Consider the following 21,812-nt stretch of genomic DNA (forward strand, 5'->3'; position numbering starts at 1 on the left):
TCAAAAGTTCTTCACTAACAAAAGACCGCAGAACTCAGGAATTCCCACTATGAGAAAAAGACTTAAAATATTCTTGGTTTCTAAAGCTTTGGTTATGTGACTACCGTAGATTTCCTGTTTTTCTTGTGTGCCGAGGAAACCTAAAGCCACCTGGGAGCGGTATCAAGAAGAAAGCCTGTGAAGCCTTCCAAGATGGGGAAGACAAAAGAATTGTCTTTTGTCTTTTTGCAGGATTGTGCTTGCTAAGGTGTGACTGCGCAGTATCTGTGATTTTTTCTGACCTCCTCTCACCCCTGCACCCAACACCCATCCTTAAACTCACATCAGATGATTCAGACATGGCTCTGCTAACACTTTAATAATAGCATGGATTAATTTTACTTTCAAGTTTAGTTTTACTGCACCACCCCATTTGTGGAAAACAACTAGCTTACTCAGCATTTTTTTCCTTTTATAAAGGAGGGAAAGAGCAGAAAAGTAGTAGGAGAAAAGAGAACAAGAGGTGAGTGAGGCAACTGAAAACTGCTCTTGGACCTGCGGTGCTGTAGGGCAGGTAATGTTCACTTTCTTTTAAATGCAAGTTAGTCCCTAACTCAAGACTTGGTTTCTGACTCAGAGTGGCAACTGAGGAATGGGCAGGAAGGGCAGGGCACCTGCTGCCTGGCCTGCAAGAGTCTGTGGCTGCCTTTAGTTCTGCCACAGAACCAGAAGCTCAGCTTCTCCACTTGAACCAGTGACAGCTGAGCGGTGACAGCCAGGCACACCGCGACCCCCTGGGTGTGCTCCTCCCTGATCATCAACTCAGGACAGCAGTGAGTGGCCTGGAAAGAACTCTGGTGGGCGCCTGCCTACTACCTCTAACAGGCCCTGTCTCAGGCCCCAGAATGCAGAGGACAAGGAGCTTCCAGGCAATTATGCCTGAAGGGAGAATTTCTTTTCTATCTTTCTAGTGGTCACACTTAGGAAAACTTCAGAATAAGAGCTCTATAAATCTCTAAGTAGAAATAAACTTAGGCCCCACATCGCTGGTCTTTATTACTTAAAAATAATTACATAGTCGAAACTGTGTGTGAGTGTGTGTGTGTGGCGTTAGTTTCCCATAGGAACATCAGAGACACTTGTAGCTCTCGCTAAACAGATCTAAACAGATAGATACTTAGGCCTGGGAATCTGGGTTTGAACAATACTCTCAGGTGATTCTTTTTTTAAAAAAAAAAAAAGAAGAAGAAGAAGAAGAAAGAAGAAGAAGAGGAAGAAGAAGAAGAAGAAGAAGAAGAAGAAGAAGAAGAAGAAGAAGAAGAAGAAGAAGAAGAAGAAGAAGAAGAAGAAGAAGAAGAAGAAGAAGAAGAGAGAAACTATTTTTAAAATAAAAAAGATTTTTTTTAAACCACCATGTCCCATGGTGGTTTGCTGCATCTATCAATCCATCATCTAGGTTTTAAGCCCCGCACGCGTTAGGTATTTCTCCTAATGCTCTCTCTCCCCTTGCCCTCCACTCACCAACAGGCCCCAGTGTGTGAGTTTCCCACCGTGCTGCCCAGCCCCTTGTGTCCATTTGTTCTCATTGTTCAATTCCCACTTAGGAATTAGAACATGCAGTGTTTGGTTTTCTGTTCCTTTGTTAGTTTGCTGAGAATGGGATCTTATTAAATTAAAGACCTTCTGCACAGCAAAAGAAACCATCATCGGAGTGATCAGGTGATTCTTATGTACATCAGAGTTTGAAAACCAGTCCTGACTAGGATTGAACAGCTGTATTTCATTTAGTAGAAGTTAAAAGGTCTGTGGTTCCCACACAGCTAAGAAACCAGAGGCCTGGTTTATATAAAGTTGTTTGCAGGAGCAGCCACATCTTCCTAGAGCTTCCTTTATTGTTCACTTTAAAGAAGGGACTGTACAGTTGCAGTCACTATGTGGTGAACACGTTACACATCACATTACAATGCATTTCAGTGTGGAAATCAGGATCTCATGTTTGATCTCCATTTTCCTTACTCCCCTCAGTGAAGAATCAGACAAGAGCAGGTTGTACAGCAACAGCGTGCTTGAACTTTACAGTTTTGCTCTCATGGAAAATTTATTTGTAGTTTTTGTTTCTTCGTAATTTATAATTTGTTTATTTTGTTGAAATATATAATCTAATGGACCAATTGTTATTGTAATTATTGTAGCTTAACCTCCATTTAATTCAACATTTACTGAAATCCTATTTTTGTGCTGCATGCTATGCAAAGACATAAACTTACAATGTCTTGTTTTATTATCAAAATACCCTCCGGGTTGGATGTATGATTTAACTCACAGACCCCTATAATTAACAGGCTCATCTAGATGAAGCTCCTGGGTCAAGGCCACATAAGTAGTGAATGATAGAGCTGGTATTTTTGATGGCATTAGATGCATCTTGAATGTTTGACATATCAATACAAAACTGAGTATTTGAGACATTTGAACACAATATTATTTTTATATTTTTCTGATTATAAGGAATTACAGACATCATAGAAAACAATTTTAATATAATGGCAATAAAAATGTGCCAGGAGATCTACAGAATAATTGTACTTTCAATACTAAATTTATGGAATTAAACTTCACTTCTAAAAAAATTACAATTAAATCCCATATGCCTTTCACCTTGATTCACCCAACAGTGACACTGACTTTATCTCTCAAAAAGAAATCTAACTTATCTATTAATATATATGTAGATAATTTATCTTTCTCTCTAGATACCTATAATTTATCTCTCTATATAATATGCAATATTATATGTATTGTTATTCTTATTCTTTTTCTTATTCTTTTCTGTGGGAGTAAATTGCAGAGAACCTGACCCTTCTAGCCTATGTACTTCAGCCTGTACTTGAATTCTTTAGATTCTGGACATTCTCCTGCTTCCCTTTTGGAAAGATAGCCTGTATTCTCCAGAGTTTCCTCATCCCACAGTGGATCCCTTCCCTTCTCCCTTCTATTCCCATCACTCTTCCAAACCTGTAGATAAAAGACAAACATATAAGGTCACACTGATGCGTTAGAGAACAAGTTTCAGTATATGGTGATCATTAAAAAGTTACTGCAGGTTGTTGATCAAAAACCTTATAGTGTAACCATTGTCTTTGAGGTAAATTACTCTGACAGATAAGTGGTTGCAGTAGCATAACACAGAGTAATAGATTGCCAGATTATCCAGGCTTTTGTCTTTTACTCTCTTTTTTTGTTGGTAAATATACATAATAAAATTATTATTTTACTAATTAAGAATATACTTCAGTGATAGTATATTCACATTGTTGTGCAGCCATCTTCAGAACTTCATCATGTAAACTGAGTCTCTCTACCTTTGAACGACAATTCTGCATTCCCTCCTCCCCCAGCCCATGGTAGCTATACTTCTACTTTCCATCTCAATGTATTTGATTATTCTAGTACTTCATCCAATATTTGCTCTTTTGTGTCTGGCATATTTCACTTGGCATAATGTCTTCAAGGTGATTCATGTTGTAGCATGTGTCATAATTTCATACATTTTTATGGCTGAATAATAGCTCATTGTAGGTATATACAACATTTTGTTAACCTATTCATGTTTTGATAGTCATTTGGGTTGTTTTCATCTTTTTTGGCTATTGTGCATAATGCTGCCATAAGCATTGATGTACAAATATCTGTGTGAGTCCCTGCCTTCAATTTTGTGGAGTGTGTATGTAGAAGAATTGCTTGATCAAATGTTAATTCTATGTTTGGTTTTCCAAGGAGCCATCATACTGTTTTCCATAGGGACAATACCAGTTTACATTCCATGGACAGTGCACACAGATTCCAAATCCTCAACATCCTAGCCAACACCTATTTTCTGTTTTGGGGTTTTGGGCTTTAAAAAAAAAATAGTCCTAATGGGTGGGTCTAACATGTTACCTCATTGTACTTTTGATTTTCATTTACCTAGTGATTAATGATGTTGAGCGTGTTTTCATGTGCTTATTGGACATTTCTTCTTTGGAGAAACATCTAGTCTACTCTGCCCATTTTTGAATTTGTTTTGTTTTGTTTTGTTTTGCTGTTGTTGCTATTGAGTTTTACAAGTTCTTTATGTATTCTATCAGAAATATGATTTGCAAATATTTTCTCCCTTTCCATAGGTTGCCTTTTACTCTGTTGACAGTGTTCTTTGATGCACAAAAGTTTTTAATTAAGATGAAGTATGGTGTATTTAATTTTTTTCAATTGTTTTCAGTGGTTTTGGTATCATACACAAGAAATTATTGTGTATGATGCCAGAAATCATTGTGTATGACAAACCAGAAATCCAAGGTAGGCAGAACAGGTAGTTCCCAGTCAGCTTAGTGTGTTACAAATAAGGTCTTTCCTCCCTCTACTTCAAGGGAAGGAATTGGGAAGTGAAACACCACCTTCTCCAAACTAAGACCATGTCACTGAGTGGAGTGGGTAAGAATTGGCAAACAAAATGCCATGGAATCTCCTACCATTTTGAATGTGCCTTTTAAAAATATTGGACATTTGCCTGGTTGCTGTAGACTTATGACTGTTTTCCAGAGCTCCTATAAGATCATTTTAGCCATTTTTTAAAGTTGTTTTGTGATGTTTCCAAGGAGAGAAGGGCTTAGAACTTCCTAGCCTGCTATTTTACTCAATTGTCCAGGTTCATAATCCCGGTTATATGATTTCTGCATTCATCCTTTGTAAGACTCATGATATCATTTGCATATTCATGGCTATAATAATCTCTAACTTGCAGATTTTTGTGCCAGTGAGATCAGATACTTAAGGCATGCATCACAGGACTTAGAGTATTAGTGGGACCCTTATTATGGTAACAATTACTTCGATTTTAATATTACTACTGAAATAAAACTTTAAAGAAGATAACGTTCCATGTTTCATCACTTAACGTCATTACAGATTTGGGAGAGTGATAAAAGAAGCCTTCCCTGCAGTCAGCTAATGCTAGATTACATGTTGTCCAATAGAAACACAGAAGTCTCATCAGTCCTATGTTGATGGGTGTTTGGGAAACACTGAGAGAATGACAATGTAACGTTATTTCTACTGGAAGGCTCTTCTAGGTTGGCAGTTGCCATGGAATCTGGATCCAAAATGTTGGCCCCCGTTTGCCTGGTGGAAAACAACAATGACAAGCTGTTGGTGAACCAGCAAGCTATACAGATTCTTGAAAAGATTTCTCAGCCAGTGGTGGTGGTGGCCATTGTAGGACTGTACCGTACAGGGAAATCCTATTTGATGAACCATCTGGCAGGACAGAATCATGGTAAGTGGTACCCTGGGACACAGGCCAGTTGCTTGATTCCAGCTATATCTGTTTCGTCATGCACATGCACCCAGGCACATGAAGGTAGACTCCAATTCCTTTCAATAAACCAACCTTCTCATTCTAATTCTTACCACCAAACCGCTACGTTACAAGAATCCATTCTCATATTTTTTCCCTCATTCCCGTTAAGGAAACTCCCCATTACTAGTGCCCAGAATCCTACCTTCCCTTGTGTATTCAAGTCCTGGGTTCCTCTAATTGTATCTCCTTTCTCTTACAAAGTATTTTGCTTTCTTTACGTAATATTCCCATCAACATATGAAGATGTTTTAATCTATATAATCCTAAAAACTCTTCCTGAGTTTCACATCCCATCGTGGCCACCGACTTCTGTTTTGTTTTTGTGTTTGTTTTAGTTTTTAACCACTTTTCAATGCAAAAAATGATCTCAATTTCCCTTTTTGAGTTTTTTTCTCTTGTCTTTTTTCTCTTGTTTCTCATGTGTTTCCTCAACCCACTCCTCGCTGACTTTGAACCCCACCACTTTTTAAGATGTTCCTTTTATCAGTGACCTACATTTTGTCTGATTCATAGATTCCTCTTTGTCACCATTTTGAGCCCTTGCTTGGCATCATTCTCACATTTAGTGTCCCTTGTTTTTTTATAAAGATTATTCATAAAATAAGCCATTCTTGAGGAAATACAGAAAGCACCATCTTGTATGCTGGGGCAGTTACAATCCAGCCAGTCTGAATCCGTGGCCCCAGGGCTGCTTGGCTGCTCTGCTGTCCCCATGCTTAGCTTCCTCCTCTTCCTTGCAGGCTTCCCTCTGGGCTCCACGGTGCAGTCTGAAACCAAGGGCATCTGGATGTGGTGCGTGCCCCACCCCTCCAAGCCAAACCACACCCTGGTCCTTCTGGACACCGAGGGTCTGGGTGATGTGGAAAAGGTAAGACAGGGAGTCACAGGCAGGTTCTTTTTATTCCAGACATGATCCTGTAATTTAATTGTTGTGATACATTTGTGAAAACTAGAAATCCAACTACAGTGAATAAGGCAAACTTTGACCTGTTTGAGTCACACTTCTAGACAAGATTAGATATCAAGGTATATTAGGTAAAACATTCTTTTATTTCTTGGCACAGTGGTGAATGATTTGATTCAATTTCATAAAATCTTGTTAGCAGTTGAATTGCAGGCCTTTGGGCTGAGTAGCATAGACATTGGTGAACAAAGTAAAGGTCCTGCCCACAAAGAGCCCTCAGGATGTAGTGTGATTGGGAAAGAAGTAGGTTGCAGAGAAGGAGGAGATTGGAATGCAGTGCAGTCCCTGCCCTCCATCAATTCCATGGGGAGCTCTGTGGCTGGAATGGCCCTTTTGAGTTATCATGTTTTGGGACAAGGGTGCTAGGCCTTCATCCCTGGTGCTGGTCAACCACTGGAAGTCTGTCCTGGAAAACTTTCTCATTAAGAGAGCTGACACCTGTGATCCAGGCAGCACCTCACAGCTTTCACCATGTACAGTTGCGTATAACAGTGCCTTGATAATAAAGAGAAGAGGTATTGACTCCAATCTCAGGAGATAAGGAAAGGCCTCTCACCCACCTTCTGAGCTACCACGTGAAGAGTACATTTGAGGGTTGGAATTAAGAGAGTTCAGTTTGTATTTCTCATGATGAAGCTCATCAACTACCCACAGAGCATTCCAGAAGGCTTTGAGACACTTCTGATTGTGCTTGTCATGTAAAAGTATTTGTTCTTCCTACAATAAACATTATAAGATGAATTTTTGGTATTTAGCTTCTTATGAATGGGTGAAATAAATAATTTCTCTCTTTTTTTGTCTTAGTTTGAGACTTATTTGGGAATATTTTCTAAATTTCTGTACATATACACTTTATTTTTGCCCAAACAGGTATTGGAAATTCTGTTTATTTTTTGACTTTAGTGTTGTATAATTGACAAATAAAAATTGTATATAATTAAGCTGTACAACTTGATGTTTTGATATGTGTATACACTGTGAAATGATCACCACAATCAAGCCAATAATATAGTCATTACCTCACATAGTTACCATTTTCTTTTTTCTGTGCTCTCTTTTTGTTTTTTGGTGTGGTAAGAACAATTAAGATCTGTCCTCTTAGCAGAAGTTAAGGTCACAATCAATATAGTATTGTTAGTTACAGTCACACTGCTGCACAGTAGATCTCCAGAGTTTATTTATCTTGCATAACTGAAATTTTATACTCTTTGACTAACATTTCTTCATTTCTCCCATCCCCAGCCCGTGGTAACCACTATTCCACTCTGCGACTATGAGTTTGACAATTTGACCATTTTAGATTCCACAAATAAGTGAGATCATGCAGTATTTGTCTTTCTATGTCTGACTTATTTCACTTAGCCTAATGACCTCGGTGTTCATCTAAGTTGTTGCAAATGACAAAATTCCCTTTTATGAGATTGAATATATATATTATAAATATATATATGCATGCTATGGATGGGTTGGCTGTGCCCCCACCCAAATCTAATTCATCTTGAACTGTAGTTCCCATAATCCCCCCATGTCATGGGAGGGACCCAGTGGGAGGTAATTGAATGATGTGGGTGGTTTCCCCCTGCTATTCTCATGATAGTGAGTAAGTTCTCATGAGAGCTGATGGCTTTAAAAGGGGATTCCCCTTTTACTTGGCTATCATTCTTCTCTCTCCTGCTACCATGTGAAGAAGGATGTATTTTCTTCCCCTTCCACCATGACTGTAAGTTTCCTGAGGCCTCCCTAGCCATGCTGAACTGTGAGTCAAACTTCTTTCCTTTGTAAATTGTCCAGTCTCGTGTATGTCTTTATTGGGCAGCATGAGAATGGACTAATACAAAGCACATACACGTACTCTATGTTTTCTTTTTCTGTTCGTCCATTGATGGACATTCAGATAGTTACCATATCTTGGCTATTGTGAATAATGCTGCAGTTATTATGGATATATTTAAATATTCATACTTCCATCTTTAAATATAAATATGAATATGAAAGTACAGCTATCTCTTTAAAATATTGATTTAATTTCATTTGGATTTATACATAAAAGTAAGATTACTTGATCACATTGTAGTTCTATTTTTAATTTTTTGAGGAATCTCCATACTTTTTCCATAATAGCTGCATGAATTTACACTCCAAAAAACAGCAAATGTTCCCTTATTTTATATTCTTGCTGATAATTGTTATTTTTAATTCCTTTGAAAATAGCCATCTTAAATGTGTCAGGTGATATCTTATTTTTGTTTTAATTTGCATTTCCTTGATAATTAGCAATTTTATACACTTTTATATATACATACTGGCCATTGGTGTGTCTTCTTTTGAGAAATGTGTATTCAGGCTCTTTACTCATTTTTTAATGTTTATTTTAACTTCAGGGATACATGTGCAAAGTGTGCAGGTTTGTTACATAGATAAACATGTCATGGGAGTCGATTGTACAGGTTATTTTATCACCCAGGTATTAAGCCTAGTGTCCATTAGTTATTTTCCCTGCTTCTCTCCCTCTTCCCCTCCCACACCCTCCCATAATCCCCAGTGTGCGTTGTTCCCCTCTATGTGCCTGTATGTTCTCATCATTTAGTTCCCACTTACGAGTGAGAACATGCAGTGTTTGGTTTTCTGTTTCTGCTTTAGTTTGCTATGGATAATGCCCTCCAGGCCCATCCATGTCCTTAAAAAGGACATGATTTTGTTCTCTTTTATGGCTGCATGGTATTTTATTGTGTTTACTTACCACATTTTATGTATCCAGGCTATCACTGATGGGCATTTAGGTTGATTCCATGTCTTTGCTGTTATGAATAGTGCTGTAATGAAAGGAAGACATGCATGTGGCCAACAATCATATGAAAAAAAAGCTCAACATCACTGATCATTACAGAAATCCAAATGGAAACCACAGTAAGATACCCTCTCACACCAGTCAGAATAGGGTATTAATAGAAAGTCAAAAAATAACAGATACTGGTGAGGCTGTGGGCTTTTACACCATTAGTGGAAGTGTAAATTAGTTCAACCATTGTGGAAGACAGTTTGGCAATTCCTCAGAGAGTTAAAGACAGGCCTACCATTGAATCCAGCAATCCCATTACTGGGTATATACCCAAAGGAACATAAATCATTCTATTATAAAGACACATGCACACAAGTTATTGCAGCACCTTTGCTCATTTTTAATGAGATATGAGGTTTTTTTTTTTTTTTGCTATTGAATTATATAAGTTCCTTATATATTTTGGATATTAACCCCTTATCAAATATATGGTTTGCAAATATTTTTCTCCATTTCCATTGGTTGCATTTTCAGTCTGCTGCTTGTTTCCTTAGTTACCTGAAGCATTTTAATTGGATGCAATCCCACTTGTCTAATTTTGGTTTTGTCACCTGTGCTTTTGGTGTCATATCTAAAAACATCATTGCCCAAAGCAATGTCAAGTTTTTTCCCTGTATATTCTTCTGGTATCTTTATGGCTTCATATCTTTTTTTTCCCTCTTTTGTCTAACTAAAATTTTCTATCCTTTAACTAACATTTTCCAACCTTCCTTTTCCCCTCTCCACTAGCTCCTTGTAACCTTCATTCTACTTTCTACTGCTATGAGTTCAACTCTGAGATTTCACATATAAGTAAAATCATGCAGTGTTTGCCTTTCTGTGCCTGGTTTATTTAACTTCGCTTGACATCCTCTAGATTCCTCCAGGTTGTTGCCAATGACAGGATTTCCTTCTTTTTGAAGGCTTAATAGTACTTCATTGTGTATAGATTTCACATTTTTTAAAATTCATTCATCTGTTGATGGAAACAGATTAACTCCATGCCTTGGCTGTTGTGAATAGTACAGCAATAAATATAAAAGAACAGATCTCTCTTTGACATAGTCATTTCATTTTCCTTGGATGTATACACAGTAGTGGGATTTCTGGATCCAGTTTCTGGCTTTCCATTTAAGTCTTTAATCCATTTTCAGTAGTTTTTGTGTATGGTAGGCAATAGGATCAAATATAGATCTCCTGCATACATGTGGATATCTGTTTTCCCAGCACCATTTATTGAGGAAACCATCCTTTCTTCATTGTATGTTCTCAGCACATTAGTCAAAAATGAGTTCACTGTGGATGTATACATTTATTTCTGCATTGTCTATTCTGTTCCATTGATCTATATGTCTGTTTTTATGCCAGTATCATACTATTTTGGCTACTGTGACTTTGCAATATATATTGAAATCAAGAAATATGATGCCCCAGGCTGTGTTCTTCTGGTTCAAGATTACTTTGATTATTCAGGGCATTTTGTGATTCTGTGTTAATTTTAGGATTGTTTTTATATTTATTTAAGAATATTATTGGGGCCGGGTTGAGACAGTGGAGATGGCTTGAGACTAGGAGTTAGAAACCACTGTGGGCAACATAGTGAAAGCCCATCTCTACAAAAAAATAATAATAAACAAAATGCCTTTGGGATTTTTATAAGTACTTTAAAGTAATCTATCAAACGGTAATATTCTCCTCTCTAAACAGTTTATTGTTTGTCACGAGTTCCACTTCTAAGAAGAATCCTCATTGATTACTTTTTTAAAAATTAGGGATTGGGGGACATAAAGTAATGAATAGGCTATTCTTCCTGCCTCCAAAATCCCATATAGAATCTCCTGGAATCATGTAGAAATCTCTAGATCTCCATTTTTGTATTTGCTTTAGGAACCAGTTACACATGCTTTTTAGGGTAGAAATAATTCCTGGACTATCTATAATTTAGACATGCTCTAATTTATAAAAACAAATTTAGCCTGACCTTTAGTGCCCTTAATCAATCAGGTACTGGAGCTCCCTATTCCGTCTTATCTTCTGCACTTACCGTCTGCTCAGTCAGACCAATAAACACTATTCCTATTGCAAAGACTCCTGAAATCTACAGTCTCTAATTTTGTTTCTGTGGGTCTTTCTACTTGCAGAATCACCTTCATTTCTTCGAATCCACATTCCATTAATTCTTTTTTTTTTTTTTTTTTTTTTTTTTTTTTTTTTTTTTTGAGACGGAGTCTCCCTCTGTCGCCCAGGCTGGAGTGCAATTGCGCGATCTCGGCTCACTGCAAGCTCCGCCTCCCAGGTTCATGCCATTCTCCTGCCTCAGCCTCCCGAGTAGGTGGGACTACAGGCGCCCGCCACTGCGCCCGGCTAATTTTTTTGTGTTTTTAGTAGAGACGGGGTTTCACAGTGTTAGCCAGGATAGTCTCGATCACCTGACCTCGTGATCCGCCTGCCTCGGCCTCCCAAAGTGCTGTGATTACAGGCATGAGCCACCGCGCCCGGCCTCTATCAATTCTTTAACATTCAGCTCACGACTTCCAGCAAGCCTTCATACCACATATACTTTCTTCAATTTTTATAGCCCTTATCTTCCTGGATAGACTTGTAATTTTTAATTTAACATTATAGCTATGGGTTCCACTTCTTATGTACATTACTAAGATGTTATCTCTTTATAAATATTGTCATTTTTATTGAATTCATCATTATGAATGTTTGTCACAACTTTGAAATAGTCATCTTGAGAGTAAATATATTAAATTTGTTTTTCTAAACATAAGAACAGTGAGAAACATTCTTCAGTTTCCTAAAAGTGTTTGCTGAATTTAATTGAATATAATTACAATCCCCAGTTATGCATACTATGGTATGGTTTTGTTACATGATGCATGGCCAATAAATATGTGTAGACTGAAAAAGCGTTAACACTCATCATGAATATCCAGTGAGAACCAGATATTTTACTAGTTTTTCATATATGCATCTTATTTCATCCAATTGAGGAAAAGAAAAACCCTATGAAGATTAGAATCCTTTTATATGTAAAGAAATTGTGATTAGAAGACATATTCTACTGTCAAACTGTTGTTTACATTCATGTCTATCTTCTTTGTACAGCAAGTACATTAGCTGAAATCATAAATGAAAGACTGACAAAATAAATGTCTCAGTGAATTTCTAAAGACTACACTCCTAAGTCCTTTGCTCTAATGTGCTTTTAGGGTGACCCTAAGAATGACTCCTGGATCTTCGCCCTGGCTGTGCTCCTGTGCAGCACCTTCGTCTACAACAGCATGAGCACCATCAACCACCAGGCCCTGGAGCAGCTGCAGTATCCTTCCAGGAACAGAACAATCACCAAGTTTCATTGACATTATGAGAATGGAGATCCAGTCATTTCCTCCTTCCCTTTAATTTAATTACCTTTGGTGCAGCACAGGGAACCCAAGACAAAAGAGAGTGTTTATAATATTTTTATAAAAGAAATGTGTGAATTGTGGGCAGGCAGTTGCTTTTCCTTACCTAAGTCCTAGTTACGTGACGGAGCTCACAGAACTCATTAAGGCAAAGTCCTACCCAAGGCCTGATGGAGTAGAAGATTCCACGGAGTTCGTGAGTTTCTTTCCAGACTTTATCTGGACTGTACGGGATTTCACTCTGGAGCTGAAGTTGAATGGTGACCCTATCACAGAAGATGAGTACCTGGAGAATGCCTTGAAGCTGATTCCAGGTATCAGCAAGTGGCCTGGGTTGTGGGTGGTCCAGTGGGTGTGTGATCTGCTAAACACTGCTCGTCATCTCTTGGGTTTCATTTGTATTTGAGACTAGATTGAGGTCTGTAGAAATGGGGACTGAGGGGTATGTCGAAGAGCTCTAGGAATGGAGCCTAGATCACTTAAGAAAAGCAGAGTCTAAAGTGCGGATAAATTATTCAAGACAGATTTGTTCTTTGTACAATTAGTACTCTAGCATCCAGATTACAATGGGTGCTAAGACTTTCTAAAAATAAGATGCTTGCGATCCCTGTTTTCTCCTCTGCTTTTCTGTGTTTAGAAAATGACTGACCAGATAATTGTTAGACATGAAATTATAAAGAAAGGCCTATCTAATAAAAATATATGTGTGTGTTAGTCCACTTTGCATTGCTATAAAGGAATACCTGAGCCTGGGTAATTTATAAAGAAAAGAAGTTTACTTGGCTCATAGTTCTGCAGGCTGTACAAGCATGGCACCAGCATCTGCTTCTAATCAGGACCCCAGGAAGCTTTTACTAACGGCGGAAGGTGAAGGGGGCAGCTGATGTGTCACATGGTGAGAAAGGGAAAAACAGAGGGGCGTAGTCCCAGACTTTTAACAACCAGCTCTTGTGTGAACTCATTACCACAAGGATGATACCAAGGTATTCATGAGAAATCTGCCCCTGTGACCCAAACACCTCCCATTTGGCCCACTTCCAACATGGGGAGTCACATTTCAACATGAGATTTGGAGGGGACACATCCAGACTACATCAACATGCTACACGGATATTATTCTTATCATGAAGGGATATAACTTTTCAATACCTGTATAGTTATATCATCTACAAAAATGATTTTGTGTTCTAAAATCACTTGAAGAAGCATGTGTCTTTATAATTTGTGCCTTTTCAAAATTTCTGATAATTGTTGGAATATTCGTTTTACTTTCTATGTTATGATTTTTCTCTTAAACCCAAAATATGTGTCCATGCTAGAATTCATAATAATTGTTTCAATGGGTTACATTTATCTGAGTGTGTATCTGATAAAACCTTATGAGAAATATCAATTCCAGTGTACTCATCGTTGCTTTCATTTTTCTATTTATGCTTTCTTGAAACATTTCTTAAAAATTCATAGGCAGAAGAGCAACACTGTCAAATCGAATACGTCTTTTTCTCTTAAGAGTTTATAGAGAAGGGATGATTATCTTAAAACTACATTCTTGGCTGGGCACGGTGACTCACACCTGCAGTGTCAGCATTTTGGAAGGAAGAGGTGAAAAGATTACTTGGACTCAGGAGTTTGAGACCAGACTGGGCAATATAGTGAGACCCTGTCTCTGTAAAAACTAGAACAAATTCAGCTGGTGTCTTGGTGCACACCTGTAGTCTCATTACTAAAGAGGCTAAGGTGGAAGGATCACTTGAGCCTGGGAAATCAAGGATGCAGTAAGTCGTGATTTTGCCACTGCACTCTAGCCTGGGTAACAGAGCAAGACCTCATCTCAAAAAAACAAAACAAAACAAGATTACATTCTTGTTACATTTAGTCTTCAGAGCATTTTGCTAAAAAAGAGCTAACACTATACAAATTCTTTTAGCATCCTTGTGGTTTTCTAAAATAATCATGGTATCTTTTTTACTATACCGAATGTTGCTATTTATAATATTTATCCTGGATACTTTATTTCTGGTTCTTCTTTTTGGTCCCACAGCTCAGTTTCTACATGGAATGAAGTGGACAAGAAATTTACATTTGATATTTCATTAATTCAGGCATTCATTTAGTAAACATCTCGTAACAATTACTTTATACTCAGCACTACGTTCAGATCCACAGATACTAGCCATGGGTTTTGTTTGTGCTTGGATCAGATATCTCCCAAAGTTTCCTGCCAGCATTTTATCACTGGTGCAAGTTTCATGTGCACAGAAGTATTGAACGTTTATGTTAAAGGAGGTCTGTAAGCCTACAAGATGGCAAAAAGACAATAAACCGTGTCAAAAATACCTTTAGCTCCCTTATACCAAGACTGTTTTCACTATATTCTCCATTTTTCTTATCCTTCAGGCAAGAATCCCAAAGTTCAAACATCCAATTTGCCCAGGGAGTGCATCAGGCTTTTCTTTCCAAAACGGAAATGTTTTGTCTTTGACCGACCAACACATGACAAAGACCTTCTAGCCAATATCGAGAAGGTGTCAGAAAAGCAACTGGATCCCAAATTCCAGGAACAAACAAACATTTTCTGTTCTTACATCTTCACGCATGCAAGAAGCAAGACCCTCAGGGAGGGAATCACAGTCACTGGGAATCGTGAGTCTCCTTTTTACATTTCTGTGGTGTCTCATGTGTGTTGATTATATTGTATAATGTGTTTCTCAGAATTTTTGTTAGATTCCATATAGAAGAACTATGTGTATACAGGTATCCACACTCAATGAAGAAATGTGTATAATTATCACACTTACTGCAATTTACAAATTCCTCTCCAATATTGCAAACTCTGTCACTGATAATCTGTGGCTTCCTCATATCTGAAAAAAGAAATCCTCTACTGATAAAATAACTAACTGAATATAAAAACAGACACATAATATTTTCTTAGGGTAAGTCCTATGTGTTCAGTATTCTTTGCAAAGAGAATACAAAAGATACCTTGAAGTTTAAAAACCTCTAGAAGGCTGGGGGTGGTGGCTCACACCTATAATCCCAGTACTTTGGGAGGCAGAGGCATGCAGATCACTTGAGCTCAGGAGTTTGAGACCAGCCTGGACAACATGGTGAAACCCCATCTCTACAAAAAATACAAAAATTAGCTGGGCATGGTGGAACATGCCTGTAGTCCCAGCTACTTAGGAGGCTGAGGCAGGAGAATCACTTGAGCCCGGGAGGCGGAGGTTGCAGTGAGCCAGTATCACACCACTGCACTCCAGCCTGGGCCTCAAAAAAAAAAGGAAAAAAAAAAAGTCTAGAAATAAATAAATATTAGCCCATAATTCCCTGAAAACACATTGGTAGCTTCAGAATTAGAAATAAATGCGATATGATTTACCCTGCCTCATCATTTTATCTGTGTAAACTACTTTTCTTGTAATTTTTAAATGAGAATTTGTACTTCCTGTATACCCTGCAGTATACTAGATAAAGTAGATATTTAAATTTTTTAGCACTGTGGACTGGGGATCCATAAAAAAGAACAGTCATTATGAAAGTAAAAGTGATAATAGCAGAAGGAGGTAGGGATGTGGGTGTATGTGTTTGCATGTGTGCACGTGCGTGTGTGTGCATGCGTGTGTGTGTGCTCAGAAATGTAGCCTAGGATCCCATTGAGCTTTAATTTCATATTTAGCCCCTAAATCTCCTGGTCCATTTAGGTCTGGGAACTCTGGCAGTGACTTATGTAGATGCCATCAACAGTGGAGCGGTGCCTTGTCTGGAGAATGCAGTGATAACTCTGGCCCAGCGTGAGAACTCAGCTGCCATGCAGAGGGCAGCCGACTACTACAGCCAGCAGATGGCCCAGCGAGTGAAGCTCCCCACAGACACGCTCCAGGAGCTGCTGGACGTGCATGCGGCCTGTGAGAGGGAAGCCATTGCAGTCTTCATGGAGCACTCCTTCAAGGATGAAAATCAGGAATTCCAGAAGAAGCTCGTGGTAATTTGCCTTCGTCATTGCTGTTCATCATCCTTCCCCTTGAAGAATGAAGCCTCTACTTGCCTTTATTGACACCAATGCTCATCTGTCACTGAGGAATAACTTATTATGGATTCTCATGAGGGATAGAGTTTCAAAAGACTACATATCCCTCTTTTATCTGCCCAAACCTTAAGCACTTAACCAGAAAACCTTCAGATAACTAAAGTAAAAATCAATACAGATCCCTTAAGATCTTAAGTGAACACTTCTAAGGATTCCTGGCCTGCTCTGAACACGCACAAGTCATCCCTGAGCAGTGCAGTTTTTCTGTGCATAGTCTACCTTTCCCAGGAAACAAATATTGTCTTACCAAATCTTCATTCCGGGCCATTGTTCAACTTACATTGCTCCTTGTATCCTTGTACCATTGAGGACAGGAGCACAGGATGCTACCGCTGCAACAAACCATAGAGATTATGGAATGTAGTCCCATCATGTCACAGATGAAGAACCTGAAGCTCAGGAAGGTTAATGAACTTTTCCATAGCCTTGAAGAGAATTTTTAGCATTGTGAATATATGAAATTTTGTGTTTCTGATTCCACATCTACTCCACTAGAATGTTTTTCTCATGAGAACCACAGTTAGATTGACTCTTCTACCAGATTCTTTAGAATTTCATCTCCTCCATATGTTTCTTCTGGTGACATCTCTCTACATTTCCCTTGCAGGAAATCACAATGAATAAGAAGGGGGATTTCTTGCTGCAGAATGAAGAGTCCTCTGTTCAATACTGCCAGGCTAAACTCAATGAGCTCTCAAAGGGCCTAATGGAAAGTATCTCAGCAGGAAGTTTCTCTGTTCCTGGAGGGCACAAGCTCTACATGGAAACAAAGGAAAAGATTGAACAAGACTATTGGCAAGTCCCCAGGAAAGGAGTAAAGGTGAGGAATAAGGGGAACATGGGGAAGTTTATAGGATAGAGTGAATGGAGTCTTCAGCACCAGCCGTGGGTAATAAGAGAGCAGAGGGATAGCAGAACGCCTTAGCTTTCAATGTCCACTATTTATCATTTATTTCTTAGAATAAAAATTTTTATCCCCAAACAAAGAATGTAGTATTCAGAAATCCAGGAGAGACAGAACGAAAATTCGTCATGTGCCAAGAGCTGATGATTTGTGTGGTTAAAGTAGAATCTTTGCATTCAAAGCTGATTAAAATGAGAGAGTATGAAATAAATAGACAATTACATAGAGAGTAATGACATTTACGGACCTGTGGAAAATGGGCTACCTACCTGGTGTTTCTTACCACCACCTAGGTGATGGTAATACAACTAACTCACAATGAGCTGTTATTACCTACAGTGTACTATTAAACTCTTCCCTAGACATTTTAATTTCATCTTCCTAATGACTTTAAGAAGCACCCTTATTTTGGAAATTTTACAGATCTGAACTTAGTACCCAAGGATGATTACATAACTTGCCTAAAGTTGTAGCCAGCAAGTGGCAGGAGAAAGCAAGAGCATAGGTTAGAGGCAGCATTGCACACTGAAAGACAACCATATATAAGCATCAGAGATTGGGAGTTTGTACACCTGTACATAGTTCTGCCTGGCCAGAACCCAAAGCAGGTATGGGGAGATATAGCCATGGGAGAGGCACTGGAGGGAGACAGGAAGCAGGAGTTGAGGTGGGGCTCTGGTCACACTAAAGAGCCTGCACACTTTGTAGGGGGCCACTTTAGAATTTTAGGCATAAAGCAAAAGTTACAAGACCAGAATTGTTTTTGCAACACTAATACACACAACATCGATTTTCAAGGAAATCTAAGTGCTTTTTCTTGCTTCCATAGGCAAAAGAGGCCTTCCAGAGGTTCCTGGAGTCACAGGTGGTGATAGAGAAATCCATCTTGCAGTCGGATAAAGCCCTCACTGATAGCGAGAAGGCAGTAGCAGGTATGGGGCAGGGCTTAGCTTACAGCAGGAGGGGTATGTTTATACAATGCCCTCCAACAGATCTAACAGGAAAACCTTCCCAAACTGAGGAATTTCCTCTTCTGTGGAACACATACTCTGCTAAATCTGAAAATAACAAGGGGAGCTATGATTGTACCTCAGCCAGACAGGCAGAGCCTTTCCCATCACATTCTCGAATGTGCTCTTAATGATGTGAACCTGGGTAAATTCTGTGATTTCTCACCCTGCCTTTCAGATTTGGTTTAGTCTCTCAGCTCAGAAAAGTGGAGATGAATCTTCACCTATTATTTTCTTCTCTTTCTAATACCTTCATGGAGCAGTGGATCGGGCCAAGAAGGAGGCAGCTGAGAAGGAACAGGAACTTTTAAAACAGAAATTACAGGAGCAGCAGCAACAGATGGAGGCTCAAGAGAAGAGTCTCAAGGAAAACATAGCCCAACTGAAGGAGAAGCTGCAGATGGAGAGAGAACACCTGCTGAGAGAGCAGAATATGATGCTGGAGCACAAGCTGAAGGTAAGTCTGCCCTTGGCCTCAGCAGGCCAAATGGTCCTTGCCCAGGTACCTCAGGAAGGGCTGGTGAAGGTTACAGCAGCATCTTGGAAGGAAGCACACCATTTGCTGCTTGGGAGTCACTAAAAGCCCGGAATCCTTCTCTCTCTCTCTCTCTCTCTCTCTCTCTCTCTCTCTCTCTCTCTCTCTCTGTGTGTGTGTGTGTGTGTGTGTGTGTTTATTGTTTCAGTAAGACTTGGAATTCCTCTCTATATTCTCTATACTTAGATTCTGGAGAGGTAAGGTTGACTATGATCCCTACAAGTCCTTGGGGAATATAGATATGGTTGGAGCTGCTATTTTGGGAGATTTTAAAAGTAATCTCAAGAGGTTAAACATATATTCCACACAGTGTATTTGATGTGAATGGCAACTGGTTTCCTTCACCAAGCACATATTACCAGGAGCTCTACTACCACCCAAACACCCTGAGTTAGATCCATGCTGACATACAACTCTCAGAAATTTCCAGACTTAAAAGGACAGGAAAGGGAAAGTTGCTGCAGTTGTCACCCTGTGTGGGTAGCCTGCCCAAATTAGCACACAGTGTAGGGAGAATTCCTGCATTGTCCACCTGAAAGTTCTCTCATAAGGGATTTCTGCATCAGCTTATAAGTTCCTTTTATTCCTACAATATGGGTGACCGTGCTACCCAATTGGGACTGAGAATTTATGCAGTCAGACCAATGGCTACCTCCCAACTGGTATCTTTTGGGCAGGAACATGTAGAATTTGTCCTAATACCTGGGTTAGCACCATAGCAAAACCATAATGTGGATGAATATTAGTAAAGTTGTAAACTATGCTTCCTCACAATGTCTAGGTCCAAAGTCTCCTCTGATAATTGATAAAATGTTTTTAGCAGTAAAATAAAGAAAGTTTCACACAGGTCTTAAATACAAAATCTAAGTCTTACGAGAATAGATATTTTTAAAAATTTACTTTCCTTCCTACATTTTCTTTAGGTCCAAAAAGATTTGCTTGATGAAGGATTTAAGAAGAAATCTGAGGAGATGAATACAGAGATAAATCAACTAAAACATGTGATTGATACTACAAAAAATGATGATACTCCCTGGATTGCACGAACCTTGGACAAACTTGGCGATGAGCTAACTTCAATATTGTCTGCTCCTGCTAAATTAATCGGTCAGGTTGTCAAAGGTGTGAGCTCACTCTTTAAAAAACATAAGCTCCTCTTTTAAGGATATTATAGATCATACATATATGCTTTGTACTATTTTTGATCTTGATCTGTATGTTTTTCATTTTCATTCAGGAAAGTTTTTTTTTTTTTTTTTTTTTCAGACAGTCTTACTCTGGAGTAAGGCTGGAGTGCAGTGGTGCAATCTCGGCTCACTGCAACCTCTGCCTCCTGGGTTCAAGAGATTCTCCTGCTTCAGCCTCCTTAGTAGCTGGGATTATAGGTGCACACCACCACACCCAGCTAATTTTTGTATTTTTAGTAGAGATGGGGTTTCACCATGTTGGCCAGGCTGGTCTCGAACTCTTGACCTCAAATGATCCACCCGCCTCGGCCTCCCAAAGTGCTGGGATTACAAGCATGAGCCACCACACCCGGCCCACATTTAGCAAAGTTTTAAACATAAAAAGTGCTTGTTAGAGGATATCAGTGCCTGGCCCACATGAGATAGAACAGATCCATACACACTTTGAAAAACTATGTTCACTTTTAGGAAATATAATTTCGAAAAATCATTTACATACAAGAGGTCCACTGGGGCACTGCTTTTAATGGCAAAATATTGGAATGTACTTGAAAGTCCTTCACATAAGATTGGTAAGATAAATTTTAGTATGTGCATGTACTGGAATACTATATAGCCAGGAAACAAATTGACAGTGAAGCTCTCTTTATACCAGTAAAGAATGGTCTTGAAGAGATATTGTAAAATGAAAAAACAAAACAAAACAAAAAAACAATTTGTAAAGCAATGTAGATTATCTTATCACCAAGGAAAAAATGCAATTATTACATGCAAGCATGCAAATATATCTCTGGAAAGATTAATGAAAATCTATTATTATTAGCTCCTTCTGGGAAGAACCAGGTGAATGTAGAGGTTGAAGGAACACATACTCTTCACTTTAAACTCTTGAATTTTGTAAAGAAATCTTATTTTACCTATTCAGAAATAGATAAGAAAATGTAAGAGAAAATGCTAATAATGATAACAATAAAAAAATAGTGAAATTGGCTATCAGATGATGAAATTGCTTGTTGCTTCCAGGAATTATATCAGCCAGCCCAATGAGGGGTCTAAGACTAAGATCTGAGTACTAGAATGCAAAAAAAAATTGAATCCTATTCTTGTTTTCATTTTGGCCTGGTTTTCCAATTGCTTCTATTTGTTTTGAGACTAAGGCATACACTTTTCTGCGGCCTTTGACATCTCAGCTATAGTAGCCTCTACTTCCTTTCTCTGAATTCAAGTTTTAAGGTGTTAGAAGCATAAATTACCAAACATTAAGATTAAGCACTGATAACAGGGATCCTGCCAACCTTGTCAGTAGTGGTCTCTTTGCAGTAGGCTCAGATAGAAAGGACAATGTGCCTTTCCAGAACTGAACGCCCTGATGGGGGATGATAGACCCAGACACATAGAGGCCTGGTGTTGACCCTTCATTGTTAGAGTCTAAGAAGATTCAGTTATAGTAATGAGTGGCAGACAGCTAGGCCTGAATGGCTGACATAATTCTGTAGATGGCCAATGCAGTGGACCAG

The 21,812-nt window shown here is 38.8% G+C and overlaps 1 protein-coding gene across 1 annotated transcript; it reads left to right on the top strand.

Annotated features, from left to right (window-relative positions):
• The first annotated feature begins 315 nt into the window (after window positions 1-315).
• GBP6 (guanylate binding protein family member 6) lies at window positions 316-21,291 on the top strand. The gene is made up of 11 exons (XM_010363682.2): window positions 316-553; window positions 5,078-5,290; window positions 6,115-6,242; window positions 12,375-12,484; window positions 12,687-12,883; window positions 14,967-15,212; window positions 16,274-16,554; window positions 17,267-17,479; window positions 18,393-18,495; window positions 18,837-19,030; window positions 20,032-21,291. Exons 2-11 carry the CDS (start codon window positions 5,101-5,103, stop codon window positions 20,269-20,271), a joined length of 1,902 nt encoding a protein of 633 aa, XP_010361984.2. The 5' UTR covers window positions 316-553; window positions 5,078-5,100; the 3' UTR covers window positions 20,272-21,291.
• Window positions 21,292-21,812: the final 521 nt, after the last annotated feature.

Source organism: Rhinopithecus roxellana, chromosome 12 (assembly GCF_007565055.1).
Source record: "Rhinopithecus roxellana isolate Shanxi Qingling chromosome 12, ASM756505v1, whole genome shotgun sequence".
NCBI lineage: Eukaryota > Metazoa > Chordata > Mammalia > Primates > Cercopithecidae > Rhinopithecus > Rhinopithecus roxellana.

Bases quoted from the DNA above. Each gene is read 5' to 3' on its own strand.
- GBP6 (XM_010363682.2), top strand. From the start codon at position 5,101: ATGGAATCTGGATCCAAAATGTTGGCCCCCGTTTGCCTGGTGGAAAAC. The intron at 15,213-16,273 runs GTGAGTCTCCTT...TGGTCCATTTAG, and splicing joins AATCACAGTCACTGGGAATC to GTCTGGGAACTCTGGCAGTG. The intron at 17,480-18,392 runs GTGAGGAATAAG...TTGCTTCCATAG, and splicing joins TCCCCAGGAAAGGAGTAAAG to GCAAAAGAGGCCTTCCAGAG.